This window comes from Periplaneta americana, chromosome 4 (genome assembly GCF_040183065.1).
Source record: "Periplaneta americana isolate PAMFEO1 chromosome 4, P.americana_PAMFEO1_priV1, whole genome shotgun sequence".
Taxonomy (NCBI): Eukaryota; Metazoa; Arthropoda; class Insecta; order Blattodea; family Blattidae; genus Periplaneta; species Periplaneta americana.
In genome coordinates this window covers 40,882,463-40,902,888 of record NC_091120.1, presented here as the reverse complement: position 1 = coordinate 40,902,888, position 20,426 = coordinate 40,882,463, and the positions used below count along the sequence as shown (strand labels likewise).

Genomic DNA, 20,426 nt, shown 5'->3' with positions numbered 1-20,426 from the left:
TGCGATGCGCCAATTTTCAAGCCAAGGGCATGCGATGTTTAAGGCTTCCTGAAAGTGATTTGAGGCTATGTCAATGTTGCGATGGGTTGCATAAATAGCTGTATCGGAAAGGTAAACTTAAGATCTAACAGTAGCTGCTCGTTCATAAGTATTACATGTAAATAGATGTAAAACTAAAGGAAGAATAAGAGTAAATACGAAGAACGATGAGGATATCTAACTGGCATATAAATGTATTGAAGATAATAGTTACTTACGTAACTAGGAGAGAAAGTGATACTTTTGTGTACGAGTGAGACGTTTTCTAAACGAGTGCGCGAAAGACACTTTCGTACTAGTTACACACAGTATTTTTTTAGCACAACTACATGGAAATTCTATGTGAATTAATTAACTCATTAAATCACAGGCTATTGAGATTTTCGTAAGCTAGGAGTCACGGCCTACTAATACTACATTGACTTTATAGTACCACAGTCTAGTATATACAGTCACGAGCTTGAGCTGTGAGGGTGCTAGGAACAAAAGACTGTGCCGGTACTATTTCGCATTGTCTGTAATGAGGCGATATTAGCGATCCTAGTGGTTAGCAACTATCCATGGATGCATATTTACTACGTATTGAGCTTCGTGACTGTATATACTAGACTGTGACAGTACTAACAGTATGTTACTATGACAACTTTGGGATATTTGTACGGAAAAGTTAATCGTAACAATGTTTTGCCGCAGCGTATAGCAAAGAAGAACTTCCTAACCAATAATGTGTTATGAAAAACAGCAGTTTCCAAGTAGACATGCCAAAAAAACATTTTAAAATGTCAAAACAAAAGTATGGACTCAAGTTAGGTAGGAATAATAAATAGACTCTACTCTTCGTTTCTAAATTTGTAAATCTAAAATGTATTAAATCGAAGCAATATCGGTCAGATAAGGATGTAAAAGCTAGAATCGGCAACGTCAGTGGCTCTAGCACTAGAGCGCTGATCTTTTATCCAAGCGGCCCGGGTTCAATTCCCGGCCAGGTTGTGATGGAATTTATGGTGGAGAAAGAAGACGTTATAGAGGGTTCTCAGGGTACTCGCATTTTCCTACAGGCCTATAGTTCGTTGGTCTTCGGGTAAAGGGGGTTAAGTTATCTTTTGTGCAAATGGAGTTTTGTTCCTCAGATGAATACACAAGTTAAATGTTACAAGTGGGTATGCAAAAACCAAAATAATACTCGTACTAGACGGAGTTACGCAATAAGAGACCAACCGCCAAAAATCTGTTTTCGAGATATTGACCACTGAAATAAATATGTTTTTTTATTAAACATTATCCAAAAAGTATTGTAACATTCATACTAGTACAAAAATAACAAAAATAATTCTAAAAAAAAAGGCTAACCGATTTTTAGTAGCAGACTAGCAGCTAACTTAACATTGCAAAGCAAAATAAATAAATCTTTTTTTTTTTTTCAATAAACGAATTTTACTTATACATAACAGCAAAATTATTACAATACGGATAACAAATTTAATTTTCATTTATTTCAAAACACCATACCATCGAATTTTACCAACATTTTCCACACTCCTCCTCATTTCATCTGTCACCTTCGATAGTTCAAAAGGAGTTGGGATGAAGTTTTTCTTATAGTATAAGTTTCCGAAGCTGATATAGGGAGGGCTTGGAGCTCCAGACCCTGGGGATTATCAGATATTCGTCTGAGAACGGGACCTGGCTGAGGCAGGATGTCCTACGTGAAGGCATCGGATTCACGAATGTCATCTGTCGGACAAGGACAATCACTGCATATATAGGGCGAGCAATGGGCCAAAGCAAGATTTAAGTACAAGAATCCATTCCGGATCAGGCCCTGAAAAATAGAAGCCAAGCCAAACAAGGAAGCTAGAATCAATAAACCTAAAGAATATGCAATTTTTTAAAATAAAATTACATATCACAGTTACGGCTTATCGGAAATCAAAATGGTTTTAAAAACCTAAAGAAGCTTTTTCGTAACACAGGTAACCTCCTTTTCATTGTGAATACCAATACAAAATTTATTTTATATATTGGGAATACCGTATACTATAATAATCATCAATATTTGGTTCACTGCGTCTAGAATCGTGCAAGATTCGTTATTCACACATGAAGTTTACAATATATAAGTTCAACATGACACAAGATCATCGCTTGAAATAAAAAAGACTAAGAATACACATTAAAGCCTTCATAAGGTGGAGAAAAAAATAACTTCCCTACAATGAACCAAACCCGATATAACCAGGAGGTTTGTAGTCACAAACAATACGCCATGACCTACAACGTAGGAGCTGATACATTATGTTTGTCTAAAATAAATTAGTAATGGCATCATAGACGGCCGAAGAGATTATGTAATATACCAGAAATAATTTTCATGCAATATAATTGCTAGTTATCGATGGATGAGAAAATTTATAGACGAAAATTGTAATGAAAATTTTCAAGGAGAATCATCTTTAGGATATCCGTTCGAACCTTGAGAGCTGTAACCTTGATCTTCACTAGATCCGTTCACAATGGAACAAAACGAAAAAACGGAAACCGGATTGCCCTCACTTCCAAAATGATTCGCGCGTATAAATACTCCCAAACAAAAGTACTCGTAGGAAAAATAGAAGGCTCAGTCTATCCTGGAGTGCGGCACCAAAGCAAACAAGATGAAGACATTAGTGTTATTAACATGTGAGTACACAGGGATATTTGTAACTTCTTAAGAGATAATACTTAAATTATACTTTTATGAGATTAAAATTAAGTTGGTTTGATGAAGTTTAGACCTACTGGTAAGTAGCAGTGATATTTATAGGAATAATCATGGCATTGCTAACTTTATAAATTTGTAAATTAAAATGGTATTTTCAGTAAACCATAATTTCAGAACTTTATATTGGAATGGCGTCCATTCCACACAAACACACGCATATGAAACTATAAAAAATACAGGATACTTCTTAAATCTCTGAAAACTTTATCGGAAATAAAAAAAATTGAATGTTAAGAAGATTGCATATACAGGTTTTACCAAAAGTTTAAGGACACCATTCATAAGTGATGTTTCACTCCTGTCATTATACTTATGTTTTTACAGGGAACAGATACCTGTGAAGAGTGAAGTGTTTACTACAAACCCAATCTGTCTATATTCCAAACTTGGATTTATGTAACAATTTTTCTGTTATGAAACTTATTGAAATATTACATATTTTGAAAAAAAATAATTACTCCAGAATGGGTTGACTTAGGTTAACAAATTTTGGAATGAAGTTAGATATTATCTCCAGTCATTCTTCCACATCCCAATAATCTGCGACTTCACGTCCACACTCACTGAATTTCGACCTATTTTTATTTTTTTCAAGGGACAAATCCAACCTTTCCACATTCGCAGCAAATTCCACAGCGGATTATTAAAAATGGAGAGAATAAGTTGATTGACCGATGTTACCAACTCCCACTGTTATAATGTAAATGGCAATGACGAATCCGGGTCCATTTACCACGAATTTCAAGCTCAAGAGAATTTTAGAAAATGACAATTATTTCCTAAAGGAAAACAATTAAGATATTTTCATAGAAATTTTAATAACTTTGAAATAATATAGATATAGAACTAAAAATATGAATTCTCTGCGTTTGTCTGAACCAAAATGTAAAACCAATGCAGCTTTTTATCATAGCATGAGTCAAGGTCCCAGATTATTAAACAAATTTTATTCCAATAAAATTTAAACTACAAATCCTCTCCAAATTAATAAAAAAATATAAAAAATTGTATCCAGATTATTAAACAAATTTTATTCCAATAATATTTCAACCACGAATCCTCTCCAAATTAATAAAAAAAAAATAAAAAAAATTGTACTGGATTTATAGTTTGTGTTTAAACATATTAAACACTATTTAATCTGTATTCACTCTCAATTTTAATTTTATTTTTGTCTGTATTGGAATCTCCTCCTGAGCACGAGTCTTACTCATTCAGGAGTGGGCTAGTTTATCTTTCATTGTATTTATTAATTTGTATTCATTTCAAACTTACTAGCAATAAAAATAAATAAATAAATAAATAAATCAATAAATAAATAAATAAATAAATAAATAAATAAATAAATAAATAAATAAATAAATAAATAAATGTAATTTTTCAATAAGTTTCATAACAGAAAAATAGTTATAATGCACAGTTTGGAAGATAGATTGGGTTTGCAGTAAAAACTTAATTTCTCCAGGCATCTAGTCCCTGTATAAACATTCGATGGTTTCACATAAGTATAAGGACAGGATTGAAACATCACTTATGGAGGAGTGTCCTTAAACTTTTGGTAGAACGTGTACTGTCTCACTATACTTTTAAGACGTTGCGCAACAATAAAATTCCTATACAATATTACAAACGAAATTCGTATATATTATTTCGAAAAATATTACTCTTATATGATTTGTTTTCTTGAACCATTATTCAAAACTCATTCATAAATGGAATAATTTAATATGCATCAAAATAAGAAGATGCGCTGTAATTTTCTTGATTGATTATTCTTCCAGTATTAAGTTATTTCACTTCATGTAGCCTATAGACAACATTAATAATACACAGACCTACATAAAATATCGATACATATAATGCTACAGTTTCAAATATTTCTTTGTAATAAGAAAATTATTTTAAAGTGATATAAATATTTATTAGGCTTTTCTTCAGTGACTCACTTACGCATAACAATTGCGTTTACAATTGAGACCGAAACTGTTATCTAATAGCGATGAGCTCTACTCTCCCCATTCACTACCTGTTTTGGTCGTCTGAGGGTTCAAGTATTTGAAAATAAATGTAAAAATAATTATATATTTAATCATTAATTGAAGGATTTCAAACCAGACGTGACTAATTCATATGAAACAGTTTCGGAGCTATTGAAGCTATAGGCTAAGTTCAACTACGAACAGTTAAATTCATATGCTGCCAAATTTAATCTCACAATTGCAGCAGCCATGTCAAAGCACAACTGAAGAGAATTATGTTTTCAAATATAAATTGCAACCTACCCCCCCCCCCGGATTATAATGAACTCTTCTAAGTAGATTATGTATATATCGTTGACTTACTTCAAAAACCTCGTAACTGCGTTTGAGGAAGTTGTACAGAAGAGCAAAATAACTTCTTATTCCTTTTACATTCCAACTAACAACTGCTGTGCATTTATTTATAAAATATAAAAAAACATTTATAGACTTACGAGGTTTTATCGTAAGACACACTTTGGAATTAATGTAAACAGGTATTAACATTCGGGAAAAAATTGTCGCAATTGCATGATATCGTTAAATGTCCACCAAACCGTATCAAAACATAAATTGGACGAAGTTACGCAAAAATAAACCAACCGACAATTTGAAAAAAAAATGAGATATTTGCACAAATCTGTTGATGGCAGGCTAATTTAACTCGAAGAAAATCAAGAATGCGATTTTGCTGTTATGTATAAGCAAAAATTCGTTTATTGCATAAAATTCATTTATTTATTTTGCTTTGAAATAATAATTCAACTGCTGGTCTCTTATTAAAAATCGGTTAATCTTTTTTTGGAATTATTTGTGATACTTTTTGTAATGGTATGAATGTTATAATACTTCTTGCATAACATATTTTATAAAAAAACAGGTTTATTTCAATGGCCAATATCTCGAAACAGGTTTTTGGCGCTCTTGGTCTCTTATTGCGTAACTCGTACAATTGTCAAGTTAAATAGTGTTATAACTTCTGTGATTTTTTAATTTTTTATTGAGGTATGTGGTTGTTTCACCTTCAATCATAGATTAAAACAAGATTTTATTTATCTTTCTACTACAAATAATTCGGAAAATACGCATTTTTGTCTCTCCTGGAAATTGTGTCTTATGTCACAATTTAGGCTTCGTTTTGATTAGTTGCTCTTCATATAGGAACGAACTCGTTCACATTGTTGAGTTTATCGCGTGTTAATCGAATATGACGTACGCATTTCCAAGGAGAGCGAAATCATATTCCATCAAATCCTTTCAAAAATATTTAAAGCGACTCATTAAAGCGACTGAAGCACTTTCTTCCTGATAAATTAAAATTAATCCTTGTACAAACACTCGTGATGCCACACTTCGACTACTGCGATATTATATTAAACCTAAATGCAAATTTGAGCAGCAGGCTACAACGTGTGCATAATGCGTGCGTCCGTTATATTTTTAATATTCGTATGATCATGTTTCCCCGTCTTTCAAATTCTGCGCACCGCTACCCCAATCTATTTGGTTTCTCGTTTCCAAAATTTATCCGCATATTATCAGCTAAGTACAAGATCTCATTATAACAATTTGCTCATTATACCCTACCACAAGACATCTTTATATTCTTCATCTTATACAATTTCAGTTGCTAGAAATTGGAACTCGCTACCGAATGATGTAAGGGGTTGTTGGACAATAACTTCATTTAGGTCAAAATTACATAAATTCTTACTTAACAAATTAATTGCTGATTAATATTTATTACACATAATGAAACTAACATCTGCAAATTCTTATTATCATTAATTTCTCTAAATATATTTACAAAACCTCTAATGGCAATTACATTAATATTCTCATTATAGAAATATATTTTAGATTTATATATTTTTTTTCTCCCTGTAACATAGTTCTAGAAAGCTTATATTAAATTAATTTTCATCATTTTACTAGCTATCTCAAATCTCAAATTAATTATAATTGATTGAATTAAATTAGCTCATAAATTAAGTTACTACTTTATCTTATAGGTTTATCTAAACTTAAATAAATATGTAGTCTACTAGTCGTTAAAACTTAACTGAAGAATATTGCTGGAGAACCTTTTTAAGTTTAGTGTAAATATTCGTAATTTAAATATGTATTTTATTGATTAAGGCTGGTTGAGTGGAAGAGAAGGCCTTATGGCCTTAACTCTGACAGCGAAAATAAAACATTATTATTATTATTATTATTATTATTATTATTATTATTATTATTATTATTATTATTATTATTATTTATTGTAGGTCGAATATAGATGATAGAGGTGAAAAATTAAGAAAGAGTCCAGTTGTTCATATGTGGTACTGTACTACCCAGACGAAGGAATGCGTACTTATTTTGCTCTGAATTATAGCGATAAACGCCGCAATTTAATTAATTATAAGGCATTTGCTTTCATATAGAGATAAATCAGCATGTGTAGAGACTAATTACAGCCATAATAAGGAACGCATTGATGTCTCTCATGGCACGTATTGACTCGAATGGCATCCGTAGCACGTGCAGCATCAGTATGCGGTGGAGTTCGTGCTCATTCACAACATTGCAGTCATTCATTCGCATACCAACGCGAAGACGGCAGAGGAATGCGTTTCCCACGCTGTACACAAACAAGGCGTGAAAGCAGACATTCAAACAGCACGAGCACACAGAGGAAAGTCGCTCACTTCTCTACAAACACCGTAAATAGTTATAAAATTACGTCAGCTGTACAACATGTCGCTCCCTGCATAATGATTGTCTATTGCCATGACCTTCTCTTGTATCCGATATAAGAGAGCAGTCCGCATGGCAACATGTGAATGTACACTTCGCCAAGGTTAGTCCAGTTTTATACCACAGGCGATCTAATAAACTGATGTAGCATAAACAAGGCAGGGATTGATTAGAAATTTTAAGTGCGGAGGTACAGCTTTCGTCAGCATAATTATTCTATATTTCAACATTGTTTTCTCAGTATCTATACGGCCTCAGGAAACAAAAATTGGCATTCTTAATATACACTATCTGTACATCAGTAAATAATTTTAATGTCAATACAATGTAAGGCATACTAAATCTAGTTTAGAGTTTTCCGTTGAGTCGGGAATACTGCTTTGTTTTATACTGATGACTAGTGCTTGTGCAGCAAATGCTGCAAACTAAGTTCTGTAGAGGTTCAAATAAAAATTTTTCAGATTTATTTTCAATGAAAAATACCAGACATTTTGAAAGTTATTTGCGTCTATAATAATGAAACATCCTCCCTCTGAATGTTTTTTTTATGTCAAATACTTTTTCTTGAACCTATCCACCTTCAGGTTTTGAGTTTCAACTCGAAAACGCAAGTAAAAATGTCAGGACGATCAGTGGGTTTTTCATGTGGGAGTGAAGCAATAGCTATTTCAGGTCATTGTGGGTTGTAGGTGAAAGTTAAAGGAAGTCAGGTTTGCTATACTTTCGTACTATAGACATAGCATCTTGGTATAGCTGCTGCATGTATACCTTGAAATGTAGAGGGTAAAATCATTTTATCCTGCTAAGAGATCTTGCTGAAATGATTGGGAGACTTCAAAATTTTCTAGGCCTCTTATTTTATCAGTACCGGTAAGTAATATCGCTTTTCCTTATGAATTATAATTATTGCGCTCCCTCGAGCCAATACTGAATCTACACCACATCGCCATTAAATATATGAAAAAGACCCAACCCCGTTTGATTAATAACTATAAAAATATTTGATTTTAATAACAATATTATTATCTTACGCAAGTATTATAGTTTATATACAGGGTGTTTCTAAATTGGTGTCAAATATTTCGGGGACGTGTTCCTAACACCAAAACATTACAAAAAGTTCATATGAACATTGATCTCAAAATAATTTATTTCAGAGTTACAAGACAAAATTTAATGTTACAAAAATTGCTCTAAGTGGCTTCCTCCTGCTTCGATGTGTCCCCTAAACCTACATTACATGCTCTGGCATACTCTGTTGAAAATTCCTGGAGTGTTTCGTATTTCGTGAAATCCAGTTTGGATACGCTCTCAGAATATCACATTAAGTACAGGAGTCGCATAAACCAGACGAAGAAATCCATTGGATTCAAATCAGACGATCGAGCAGGCCATGCAATGAATCCCCTTCGACCAATACATCTTTGGGGAAATCGATCATTAAAAAATTACGAACTATCAGACTGAAATGAGCTGGAGCAGCATCGTGTTAAAACACATTCGTTGGAAGACGTCCAGAAGCACATAATCAATTAAATGATGCAAATCATTTCGTTCTGTTCATTCACAGAATACATTTTCTTCTGATTTCTTTGCTCTACAAAATACAAACAAACAAAAAACCATCAAACAATCAGCGGTTAATGGAGGGACAAATCCTTTAATAACTCCCTAACGAATGGTTTTCAGACCCATGTTATTATTAACTTTTTAAATTGTTTTTATGTTAGGAACACGTCCGCGAAATATTTGACACCAATTTAGATACACCCTGTATTAACAACATGACATTAACTATAATAATAATTAATTTCTAATGGTAATAATGTCATCAAACCACCTCAAGTTTTGTAGATTTTAATATCCAATACACAGCTGCACTCAGAAAATTACACACCGCAGAATCAGACCTGTAGATTATTTTTAATAAGTCTTGAAGCTTTTAATAACCAATTGAATTTAAGCTCTAAATGTGTCAGCAATCCTGCAGGTCATGGCCTTCGTGTAATAGCCTATTGTTTATTGTAGTGTGTGTTTTGTTTTATTTTTAAATGCATTAGTTCTCAAAATTGACGAAAGATGGATTTTGGAAAATAAGAAAATTATGTAGGAAAACTGACATTTCACTGAAAACTACTATTTTTCTGAAAAACTTTGGGTTCCAAGCTTCAAAATGAGGGGTCATTTATTAAAATCCGTTCAGCCGTTGTCCCGTGATTTCCATTACCAGTTCAAATTATATATAGGGGAACATGGGGCAGGACGGGGAAGTGGGGCAGGACGGGGTATAGCTTCTATCTTCCCAACAAGTAGTGCAATCTATCGATTTTTTTTATAACTTCGTCAACTCATGTAAATATATCATCACACAACACTTACTGCCATTCCTTGCATCTGTTGTATGTTATTCGGTTGCTGCATTATATTGTATAATTCATTTGCAACTTTAAAATGTTCTCTTGTCACACGTAAGTAGAAATGAGATTTATTTAGATAATCTAGTTTAATGTCACATTATAGAGTGCTTACCTGGCTTTTAATTCCGAAACTTTCTTAAATTTCGTGCGTTATTTTTCCTGCCAATACCTCATAACTTAGAAACTGTGACTGTGGGGCAAAACGGGGTGGGGCATAACAGGGCAGTACGTCCTGCCCCACGTCATATTTAATTAAATTTCACCTCCTGTAATGGGTTGTTCGTTCTGTTGTTTGTCAGAAGAAGGTTGGATTAGATGCGTATCATGTCAGAAATGGGCTCAAAATTGTTGCGCAGGAGTAGACAGTGAAGACGAGGATGCCACGCACATTTGCGTATTTTGCGAATGACTTTTTCTCAAGTAAACTTGTAAAATGTTGTAGTATTCACACTTTCAGTCTATAATTTTTGTCACTTTTGCCATTTAATTATTAAAAAAAATAGATACCCCATTTTGCCCCATACGTGGGGCAGAACGGGGCAAAACATACATTTCGAAAAACTAATTTATTTTAAGGTTATAATGACCGGATTTCACTCGAAGTGCATATTTTTTTACTTGTTTACAGTGTAATAAAAGCATATATGTCACAAAACCTATACATTTACATTATTTGATACCAAATAAAAACATTTAAACATTAACTACCCCGTCCTGCCCCATGTTCCCCTACAGATGTGACAATGCATATGTCTGTGTGTGCAGTCCTTGTGGCGGTAGCGATGTGGTCGGTGTCCCAAGCGGCCGATCCCGAGGAGCCAGATTGCGACTACATTGGATATTCTCCATTCAGCCTGAAGCAAGAAATCTGCGGCTCTGACGGGCAGACCTACACCAATGATAAGCACCTCGAGTTCGAAAACTGTTTATACAGGCGACGTGAGTATGAAAGATGAATTTACAGCAAGAAATTACTTCTATTTCTTGCGCAGGGTGTGTATTGTATAGAAGCGTAATATACAGAGCTTTCATTTCAAAACTTCCCAGTCTAAATAACTATTTAAACTGAATTTAATTTAAACAAAAACACGCCAATTTAGATACTGAGGGGGAAGTTTGAAACCAGGCTTAATTGCATTTTAGATTTCACCCCTACCCCCAGCCACCCGTACTTTGAAATTTCGAATGACACCCCTATATTTTTATACTTAAACTAGTGGTTTGTGCAGCAAATGTTGCAAACTAAGTTCATTAGACGTCCAAATAAACATTTTTCAGATTTATTTTCAATGAAGAATACCAGACATTCTGAAAGTTATTTGCTTCCATAATAATGAAAGATACTCTCTCTCAAGCCAATACTGAAGAGAACTACGCATATAAATATCTACATCACACCGCCATTAAGTATATGAAAAAGACCCAACCCCACTTGATTTATAACTGTAAAAATATTTGATTTTAATAATATTATTATCTTACGTAAGTTTTATAGCTTTCAGTAACATATACTATATATACTATATAACCGCCACTCAGTAAAATATAGAAATCAAAAACTAATTTAAGTTATTCTCTACATCTACTTATATAACCCCAAAACGTTTCACTTTCATATAATCAATATAGCATTAATATGTATAATAATTAATGAAAAATAGTCACATCATGGCATTAACTACAATAATATTTCATTTCTGATGGTAATAACGTCATCAAACCACCTCAAGTTTTGTAGTTTTTAATATCCAATACACAGCTGTACCCAGAAAATGACACACCACAGAATCGAACCTGTAAATTATTTTTTAGTAAGTTAAGTTTTTAATAACCAATTTAATTTGAGCACTAAATATGTCAGCATTCTTGCAGATCATGGCCTTCGTGTAATATTGTTTACTGTAGTATGTATTTTGTTTTATTCTGAAATGCAACACGGCCGACTTGATGCTCGCTTCGCTTCTCCTTTACAAATAAGCGAAGGGAATATCAAGTCGGCCGTGAATGCTATTAGCTAGTTCTCAAAACTGACGACAGATGGATTTTGGAAAACAGGAAAATTATGTTTAAAAATTGACATTTCACTGAAAACTACTATTTTTCCGAAAAACTTTGAGTTCCAAGCTTCAAAATGAGGGGTCATTTATTAAAATCCGTCCAGCCGTTTTCCCGTAATTTCCATTACCAGTTCAAATTATATATATATATATATATATATATATATATATATATATATATATATATATATATATATAGAAGATAGATATGAAAGAGTATTCAATTGTCGATACACCTCATTCATTTGTTTTCGGATCTTTTGTTTTCTATCGTCGCCTGGCAACCTGGATTGTTGTTATTGTTGATTAGAGCTGAAGAGAATAAAGCTACAAAAACTTATTGAGCATTTCATGTAATAGTTGTGTTTATGTATTAAATTACTTTAAAATGGTGTATACCCTTCAAGAGAGAATATAAATTATAAACTTTATTGATTAAATTTAGGAAATTACACAAAATAGGCTGTGTTTTCATCCTACAATCAACTGATAATAACAAAAATACAGGTTGCCAGGCGAAGATAGAAAACATATGAATGAGGTGTATAAATAATTGAATACTCTTTCATATTTAGGGCTAAGTATAAAAATATGGTCGGCCTCGGTAGCGTACTTGGTATAGTGTTGGCCTTCTATGATTAAGGTTGCGGGTTCGATCCCGGCCCAGGTCAATGGCATTTAAGTGATTTTAAATGCGACAGGCTCATGTCAGTAGAACTACTGGCATGTAAAAGAACTCCTGCGGGACAAAATTCCGGCACACCGGCGAAGCTGATATAACCTCTGCAGTTGCGTCGTTAAATAAACCATAATTTATAATTTTATAAAAATATGGGGATGCCATTTGAAATTTCAAAGTGGGGGTGGCTGGAGTGGAGATGAAATCTAAAATGGAATTAAGCCTGGTTTCAGACTTCCTCCTCAATATTTAAATTGACGTGTTTTTTGTTTAAATTTAATTAAATTTAAATAATCGGTTATTTTGACTTATGTAGTATTATATAGAATATAAATACTTATTATTAAATAACCATTCATTCGTTCATTCATTGCTTTCTGCCCAAGGGCAGATCCTTCACTACAAATCCAGCGCCACCGGCGTAGCTCACTCGGCTAAGGCGCTTGCCTGCCGATCCGGAGTTGTGTTCGGGCGCGGGTTCAATTCCCGCTTGGACTAATTACCTGGTTGGTTTTTTCGAGGTTTTTCCCAATCATAAGGCAAATGTCAGGTGATCTATGGCGAATCTTCTGCCTCATCTCGTCAAATATCATCAGCTATCACCAATCCCATCGACGCTAAATAAACTCATAGTTGATAAAGCGTCGTTAAATAACCAAGTAAAAAAAAAAACAAACCCAGGAGTCTCCAATCTTTCCTATTTTCTGCCTTCCTCTTAGTCTCCGCATATGATCCATATATCTTAATGTCGTCTATCATCTGATATATTCTTCTGCTCCGAACTCTTCTCCCGCATACCATTCCATCCAGTGCATCCTTCCGTAGGCAGTTTCTTTTCAGCCAGTGACCCAATAAATTTATTTTTCTCTTCCTGATCAGTTTCAGCATCATTCTTTCTTCTCTCTCTCTCTCTCTCTCTCTCTCTCTCTTTTTACATTGGGGAATTTAATCGAAGTGAATTTTATTATGGCAGGCAGAGTAACTATCTCATGCCCCCATGTTATATTGCTACCAATGCACTTCATTAGAACCAGGTACCCAGCTTCGAAGCCGTTAGCCCTGTGAACTTACAGTATATTTATTTTCCCCTATTATCATATTATAGGATTATCTAAGAAATTAGCCATTTCTTTGTGATAGTAGAAAAGAAAAGAGTGGGGGAAAGGGAAGTGGTCTCTTTCCAATACAGCTTTATTTCCTATTCTGTCTGTCCATTTCACATGCTCCAGTCTTCTCCAATATCCACATTTCAAATGCTTCTAGTCATTTCTCTTCCCTTCGTCGTTATATCCATGTGTCTGCCCCATACAATGCCACATTCCACACAAAGCATTTCACTAGACTAGACGGCAATTTGGAAGGCGGATGCGCCGTAGCCTGTATGGCATGTGACGTCACAAGCTTGAACAGGGGAACCAATCACAATCAGTCAGTAACAAGTGCTTCTCGAGTTACTTTGCTCACGTGTGAGTGTTTTAAAGCATCGAATAAGTAAAACTAACATATACTGTGTGTGTAAGGTAAATAAATGGAAGGAGATACTATAAAAAGACAAGTATTGCACAGGCAGACGCGGGAAATAGTGTTTAAGGCGTATAATTATTTTTAAAACATTAACGAGCAGAACTCTGCCGGTCATCATGGTGCTGCCCGCAACGTTGCCAACGCGCAAGAGTTTGCGAACCGTGCAAAGAATTGTTAGTGAAGGAAACAAATCTTTTAATGTGAGAGGAACTGCCACGTTTCGTTCTTATGGAAAATATCCTTGTCGTGAAACAGTCTCTGAATTAGATGATTTTAATAAAAGTGTGCTGCGACGTACAGTATTAGATATGTACCTTCGAGATTCCGACTCTGAAAAATCTGACGGGACTGATGAGAGAATCAGCGACTTCGATTAAAACCAGGTACCGTACTGAATATTCATTAAATCCTAATTTATATTAAATGTAACCGAAATGTGACAATATAACATGGTACTCGTAGTTATTGTTTTAGGGTATTTAACTAGCTAAAATAATTTGCGCCTAGAAATAGGCTTAAATACAATTTCTACTTAGTGTATCATTTTTTTCTAGTAATACACTGTATACATTTCGTATTAAAACTGTGTGATAACATAATAATAATAATAATAATAATAATAATAATAATAATAATAATAATAATATTAATAATAATAATACCGCACATTAATTAATTAATAAGAAAGCCGCTCTAAATAAGGGTTCGAATAGATCGGCCTACCAATTAATTTCATAAAGAATAATCATGAAAACCAATTGCGTGACGATTTGAAAGGAAAAAGAAAACATTACGATAAATGATATGAAAACATAGGAAATCATTTACAATAAAAGCTTCTTGGGTACAAAACTTGGTATAAGCATTATTAATAGAACGTAAGATTTGATAATGTTCTGATAAAAGGTTTGTCATGCTTGCAGTAATCAACGGCTGAGGTCATTATTGTCTTTTTAAAATTGAAATTCTCTCCTCAGCTACTTGTATTGCGCGCGCGCGTGAAGTACGATGTGGCAATGCTATACATTGCCTTTCTCTCACTATCTGTCTCTCTCGACGCAAACGCTAACAGCCGACCGCCTTCCGAACTGGCGTCTATACTAGATGTGATATATCTTGTCTCACTGTGAAAAGAGAGAGAAAGGAGATATGTCTTACCTCGTCTGTATTGTTATGGTGATTGGGGCAATGGAGCGATGCGGTCCATACATCCAGTGGCGGAAGGGCCTGCTTCCATGAAAATAGAGATGTCGTCAGTCTCCTCACACTCATCTGTATCTGTACCTGTATCCGATTCTTCTAAATTTATCACAAAACTGTCCAAGAGCTCATCCTCGATACCATCTTTGCTCCTATAAAAATCTTCAATATACCGAACATGTTCACACGCACTATTCCAATTTTCAGGTGTTATTTTTTCCAACGCGGCTTCAAACAGTTCCTTAGTTTTGCTAATTTTGAAATCAGTGTTGTGTTTTGCTACGTAACATTTTACTTGCGCCCATATCAATTCTATTGGATTAAAGTCACAATGATATGGTGGCAAACGCATACGGTGTGTCCATGTTGAACAGCAACTGTGTCGATTTCGTATGTTCTGAATCTGTCTTTTGATCTTTTAACAATATCATATAAAACTGGTTTAGTATAACACGGATCGTACGGAATATTGTGATAGCGTAACCATGCTTGCATTTCTTTTTTTTTTAGTGGAAGAAACGGGAGCTTTATTTAGTTCAACTGAATGGTAAGATGCATTGTCCATTACTATCACTGAATTCTGTGGTATATTAGGGAGGAGAGTATTAATAAACCAGTTCTTAAAAACATTCCCGTCCATTTCTTCATGGTAGTCTCGTGTAGATTTGGATTTGAAACACAATAAACCATTAGGTACAAATCCAGTCTGCGATCCAGCGTGAAGCACGATAAATCGTTGGCCTTTGCCTATGGGGACTCGTAGTGGTGATTCTAGGTCGCCCTCAGAATTTTCACACATCCATATTTTATCTTTAGTGTGATTTACGTTGATCCAGGTCTCGTCCAAATAGATAATGGGGCGGTTAGAAGATCGATATTCTCTTATTTTCCTCAAAAAAATGAAATCTCTTTACTACAACATCACCCCTTTGCATTAGCATTTTCCGTCCTTGATTGTTTTTGACGTAGCGAAATTTCATTTTCTTCAATATCTGTCGAAGAGTCCATTTGCTACCATCAAACAATTTCGCCTCTTTTAGAGCCTCCCTCATATTATCTAAACTTGGCAAAAACTTTGATTGATACAAATTGTAAATTGTACGGCGAATAGCAGAACCGGTAAACGAATCTATAACAGTTTTATTTGGTGTTCTGTTGGGTCTCTTCTTTCCTGGTGTTGACAAAACGTTTCCACTTTTTTCCGCCTGTTGTTTTTGATTTAAAATACGAGAAACTGTTCGCCTAGATACACCAGTCGCAACCGCCGTTCTACCTAATACATTTGATACTGATATTGTTTCTCTTCCGTTTTTCAGTGCGTCTAATTCTTCTTCAAAGAACTTATGCACCAAACATACGATTTCCCTAGCGTCTGACTGTAACGGTTTCCCTTGTTTGCCTACACCAGCTAGGAGCACCAAAATCAAAAGCACAAATAACACAAATAAATTAAAAGGGATGTAAAAATCACTTACAAGTTGATACATTCTGTAGCACAAAATAGAATACTCAGTAACAAAATATCTCTCTTCGTACTGTGTAGTTCCGTCACTGAGCTTGTCTTTCAAGAAACTGAGTTCCGGTAGCCTGCACAATAACAAGGGTTTGAAAGGAATACTGAGAATTTACAACCCTCCTATAATCTCCACCCTCATTTGAAGGGACTTGGTTTTATTGCTACTGAGACAAGTTAAACCTCACCAGGTATAGCAATGGCAAAGGAAGCTTGTAATAGAAACAGGAGCATCTTTTGCGGACCTCTGAAAAAAGAACTAAGGAAGAGACTAGACTATACCTGGTGAGGTTTAACTTGTCTCAGTAGCAATAAAACCAAGTCCCTTCAAATGAGGGTGGAGATTATAGGAGGGTTGTAAATTCTCAGTATTCCTTTCAAACCCTTGTTATTGTGCAGGCTACCGGAACTCAGTTTCTTGAAAGACAAGCTCAGTGACGGAACTACACAGTACGAAGAGAGATATTTTGTTACTGAGTATTCTATTTTGTGCTACAGAATGTATCAACTTGTAAGTGATTTTTACATCCCTTTTAATTTATTTGTGTTATTTGTGCTTTTGATTTTGGTGCTCCTAGCTGGTGTAGGCAAACAAGGGAAACCGTTACAGTCAGACGCTAGGGAAATCGTATGTTTGGTGCATAAGTTCTTTGAAGAAGAATTAGACGCACTGAAAAACGGAAGAGAAACAATATCAGTATCAAATGTATTAGGTAGAACGGCGGTTGCGACTGGTGTATCTAGGCGAACAGTTTCTCGTATTTTAAATCAAAAACAACAGGCGGAAAAAAGTGGAAACGTTTTGTCAACACCAGGAAAGAAGAGACCCAACAGAACACCAAATAAAACTGTTATAGATTCGTTTACCGGTTCTGCTATTCGCCGTACAATTTACAATTTGTATCAATCAAAGTTTTTGCCAAGTTTAGATAATATGAGGGAGGCTCTAAAAGAGGCGAAATTGTTTGATGGTAGCAAATGGACTCTTCGACAGATATTGAAGAAAATGAAATTTCGCTACGTCAAAAACAATCAAGGACGGAAAATGCTAATGCAAAGAGGTGATGTTGTAGTAAAGAGATTTCATTTTTTTGAGGAAAATAAGAGAATATCGATCTTCTAACCGCCCCATTATCTATTTGGACGAGACCTGGATCAACGTAAATCACACTAAAGATAAAATATGGATGTGTGAAAATTCTGAGGGCGACCTAGAATCACCACTACGAGTCCCCATAGGCAAAGGCCAACGATTTATCGTGCTTCACGCTGGATCGCAGACTGGATTTGTACCTAATGGTTTATTGTGTTTCAAATCCAAATCTACACGAGACTACCATGAAGAAATGGACGGGAATGTTTTTAAGAACTGGTTTATTAATACTCTCCTCCCTAATATACCACAGAATTCAGTGATAGTAATGGACAATGCATCTTACCATTCAGTTGAACTAAATAAAGCTCCCGTTTCTTCCACTAAAAAAAAAAGAAATGCAAGCATGGTTACGCTATCACAATATTCCGTACGATCCGTGTTATACTAAACCAGTTTTATATGATATTGTTAAAAGGTCAAAAGACAGATTCAGAACATACGAAATCGACACAGTTGCTGTTCAACATGGACACACCGTATGCGTTTGCCACCATATCATTGTGACTTTAATCCAATAGAATTGATATGGGCGCAAGTAAAATGTTACGTAGCAAAACACAACACTGATTTCAAAATTAGCAAAACTAAGGAACTGTTTGAAGCCGCGTTGGAAAAAATAACACCTGAAAATTGGAATAGTGCGTGTGAACATGTTCGGTATATTGAAGATTTTTATAGGAGCAAAGATGGTATCGAGGATGAGCTCTTGGACAGTTTTGTGATAAATTTAGAAGAATCGGATACAGGTACAGATACAGATGAGTGTGAGGAGACTGACGACATCTCTATTTTCATGGAAGCAGGCCCTTCCGCCACTGGATGTATGGACCGCATCGCTCCATTGCCCCAATCACCATAACAATACAGACGAGGTAAGACATATCTCCTTTCTCTCTCTTTTCACAGTGAGACAAGATACATCACATCTAGTATATCCTTCTTTTGACTTCCTGGCAGCAACTCATGTTAGTGCTTGTAGCCTATTTAAAGCTGTCCACAATCTGTACAGATGAATACAGTGCAGAGTGTCTGGGCTTAAAGGAGCGCAGAAATACCAGCTCATTATAATGCGAGAAATAATCATGGTATTTTCTCAAGGTGAAGCTCAGTCGATAAAAAGTATCTCCTGGATTTGTTCTGTAACACTTTATGCCATTAAGTGCTGTTGATTAACCTGGTCACGCAAGCGCAGAAATATCATAGCAGGTTTTGCGCCAGTCCAGCTTCTTACCTTGTCAATCAAGATGTGGACCACATAGCGTAGAGTGCAATACAAATGCGTAATTAGTAAATAAAATAATAATAATATATTTAACAATTTTATTCATTACACATTATTAATTTAATTCACATATTATATTGGTTGTTAAATGTTTTCATAATCTATTAAGTTATATTGATGTCAGTGATCTTGACACTTGAAAACAAGAGTGTTAGTGAGCACAATTGTTATTCTGTTTTCAGATATTACCAAGGTGAAGAATGGATGGTGCAAAGAAGAGGATCAGAAACGCGCCGAAGCAACAAGAAAGAAATTTGCTGAAGAGCAGGCTAGGAGAATCCACCAAGCATCACAACAAGGAAAATAAACAGCTCGGTCAAGAACAGAATATTTTCTGAAGCCTTAAACCTGCGTCATTTTCATAAATAAGTCATATTTTTGTTACGCAATAATCAAAATTACACGATTCGCTTCAAGGAGACGAATCATTAAGTTTTAGCAAGTGATTGAAATGACTCTAAAAAAATACGTCCAATGTGTCTGTAACAGAGAATTTATGAAGTAAATCGCAATACATTGTCATCATAAATATTATTTTACATTACACCTTTTCATTTTAAGAACTTATTCACAGTTGTAACATATTTTGTTAGGATGAAATACAAGATTTTCACTACAATCAGCATTCTGCTATGTTAAAGATATTAAAAAGTTACGTAAGAACTTATTTAATTTAAGATACTGTTTTTACAGATTTTCAATGGCATTATTCAAATGCTCCGGTCATTTTGATATCTTCCTGACTGTACTATTGTTTTCCTTATCCGGAATCTGTAGAACCAGAAACAAGAACCTATACCCATAAATAACAACTTGAGCAGTACTGCCTTACAATCAAGGCCGTCTTACCAGACGGTTGTCCACCTTGAAAACTTACTTAAATGGTCTGTTTCACTGCTCATTAGATACACCTAGATAGGTAAGCAATATCTCAATTCTATTGTATACACGTTCCAAGAGTCGGATCTTTTATAAGAACTTTGATTTTAATCGGTTCAAACCTCTATATAATTATTATTTCTCATATCTTTCATTAAA

At 34.6% G+C, this 20,426-nt stretch overlaps 1 protein-coding gene across 1 annotated transcript; it reads left to right on the top strand.

Moving 5' to 3' along the window:
• The first annotated feature begins 2,570 nt into the window (after positions 1–2,570).
• LOC138697744 (uncharacterized) lies at positions 2,571–19,917 on the top strand. Its single transcript, XM_069823231.1, has 3 exons — positions 2,571–2,718; positions 10,743–10,916; positions 19,571–19,917. Exons 1-3 carry the CDS (start codon positions 2,694–2,696, stop codon positions 19,693–19,695), a joined length of 324 nt encoding a protein of 107 aa, XP_069679332.1. The 5' UTR covers positions 2,571–2,693; the 3' UTR covers positions 19,696–19,917.
• The last annotated feature ends 509 nt before the right edge of the window (positions 19,918–20,426 follow it).

Bases quoted from the DNA above. Each gene is read 5' to 3' on its own strand.
- LOC138697744 (XM_069823231.1), top strand. From the start codon at position 2,694: ATGAAGACATTAGTGTTATTAACAT. The intron at 2,719-10,742 runs GTGAGTACACAG...CTGTGTGTGCAG, and splicing joins GACATTAGTGTTATTAACAT to TCCTTGTGGCGGTAGCGATG. The intron at 10,917-19,570 runs GTGAGTATGAAA...TTCTGTTTTCAG, and splicing joins AAACTGTTTATACAGGCGAC to ATATTACCAAGGTGAAGAAT.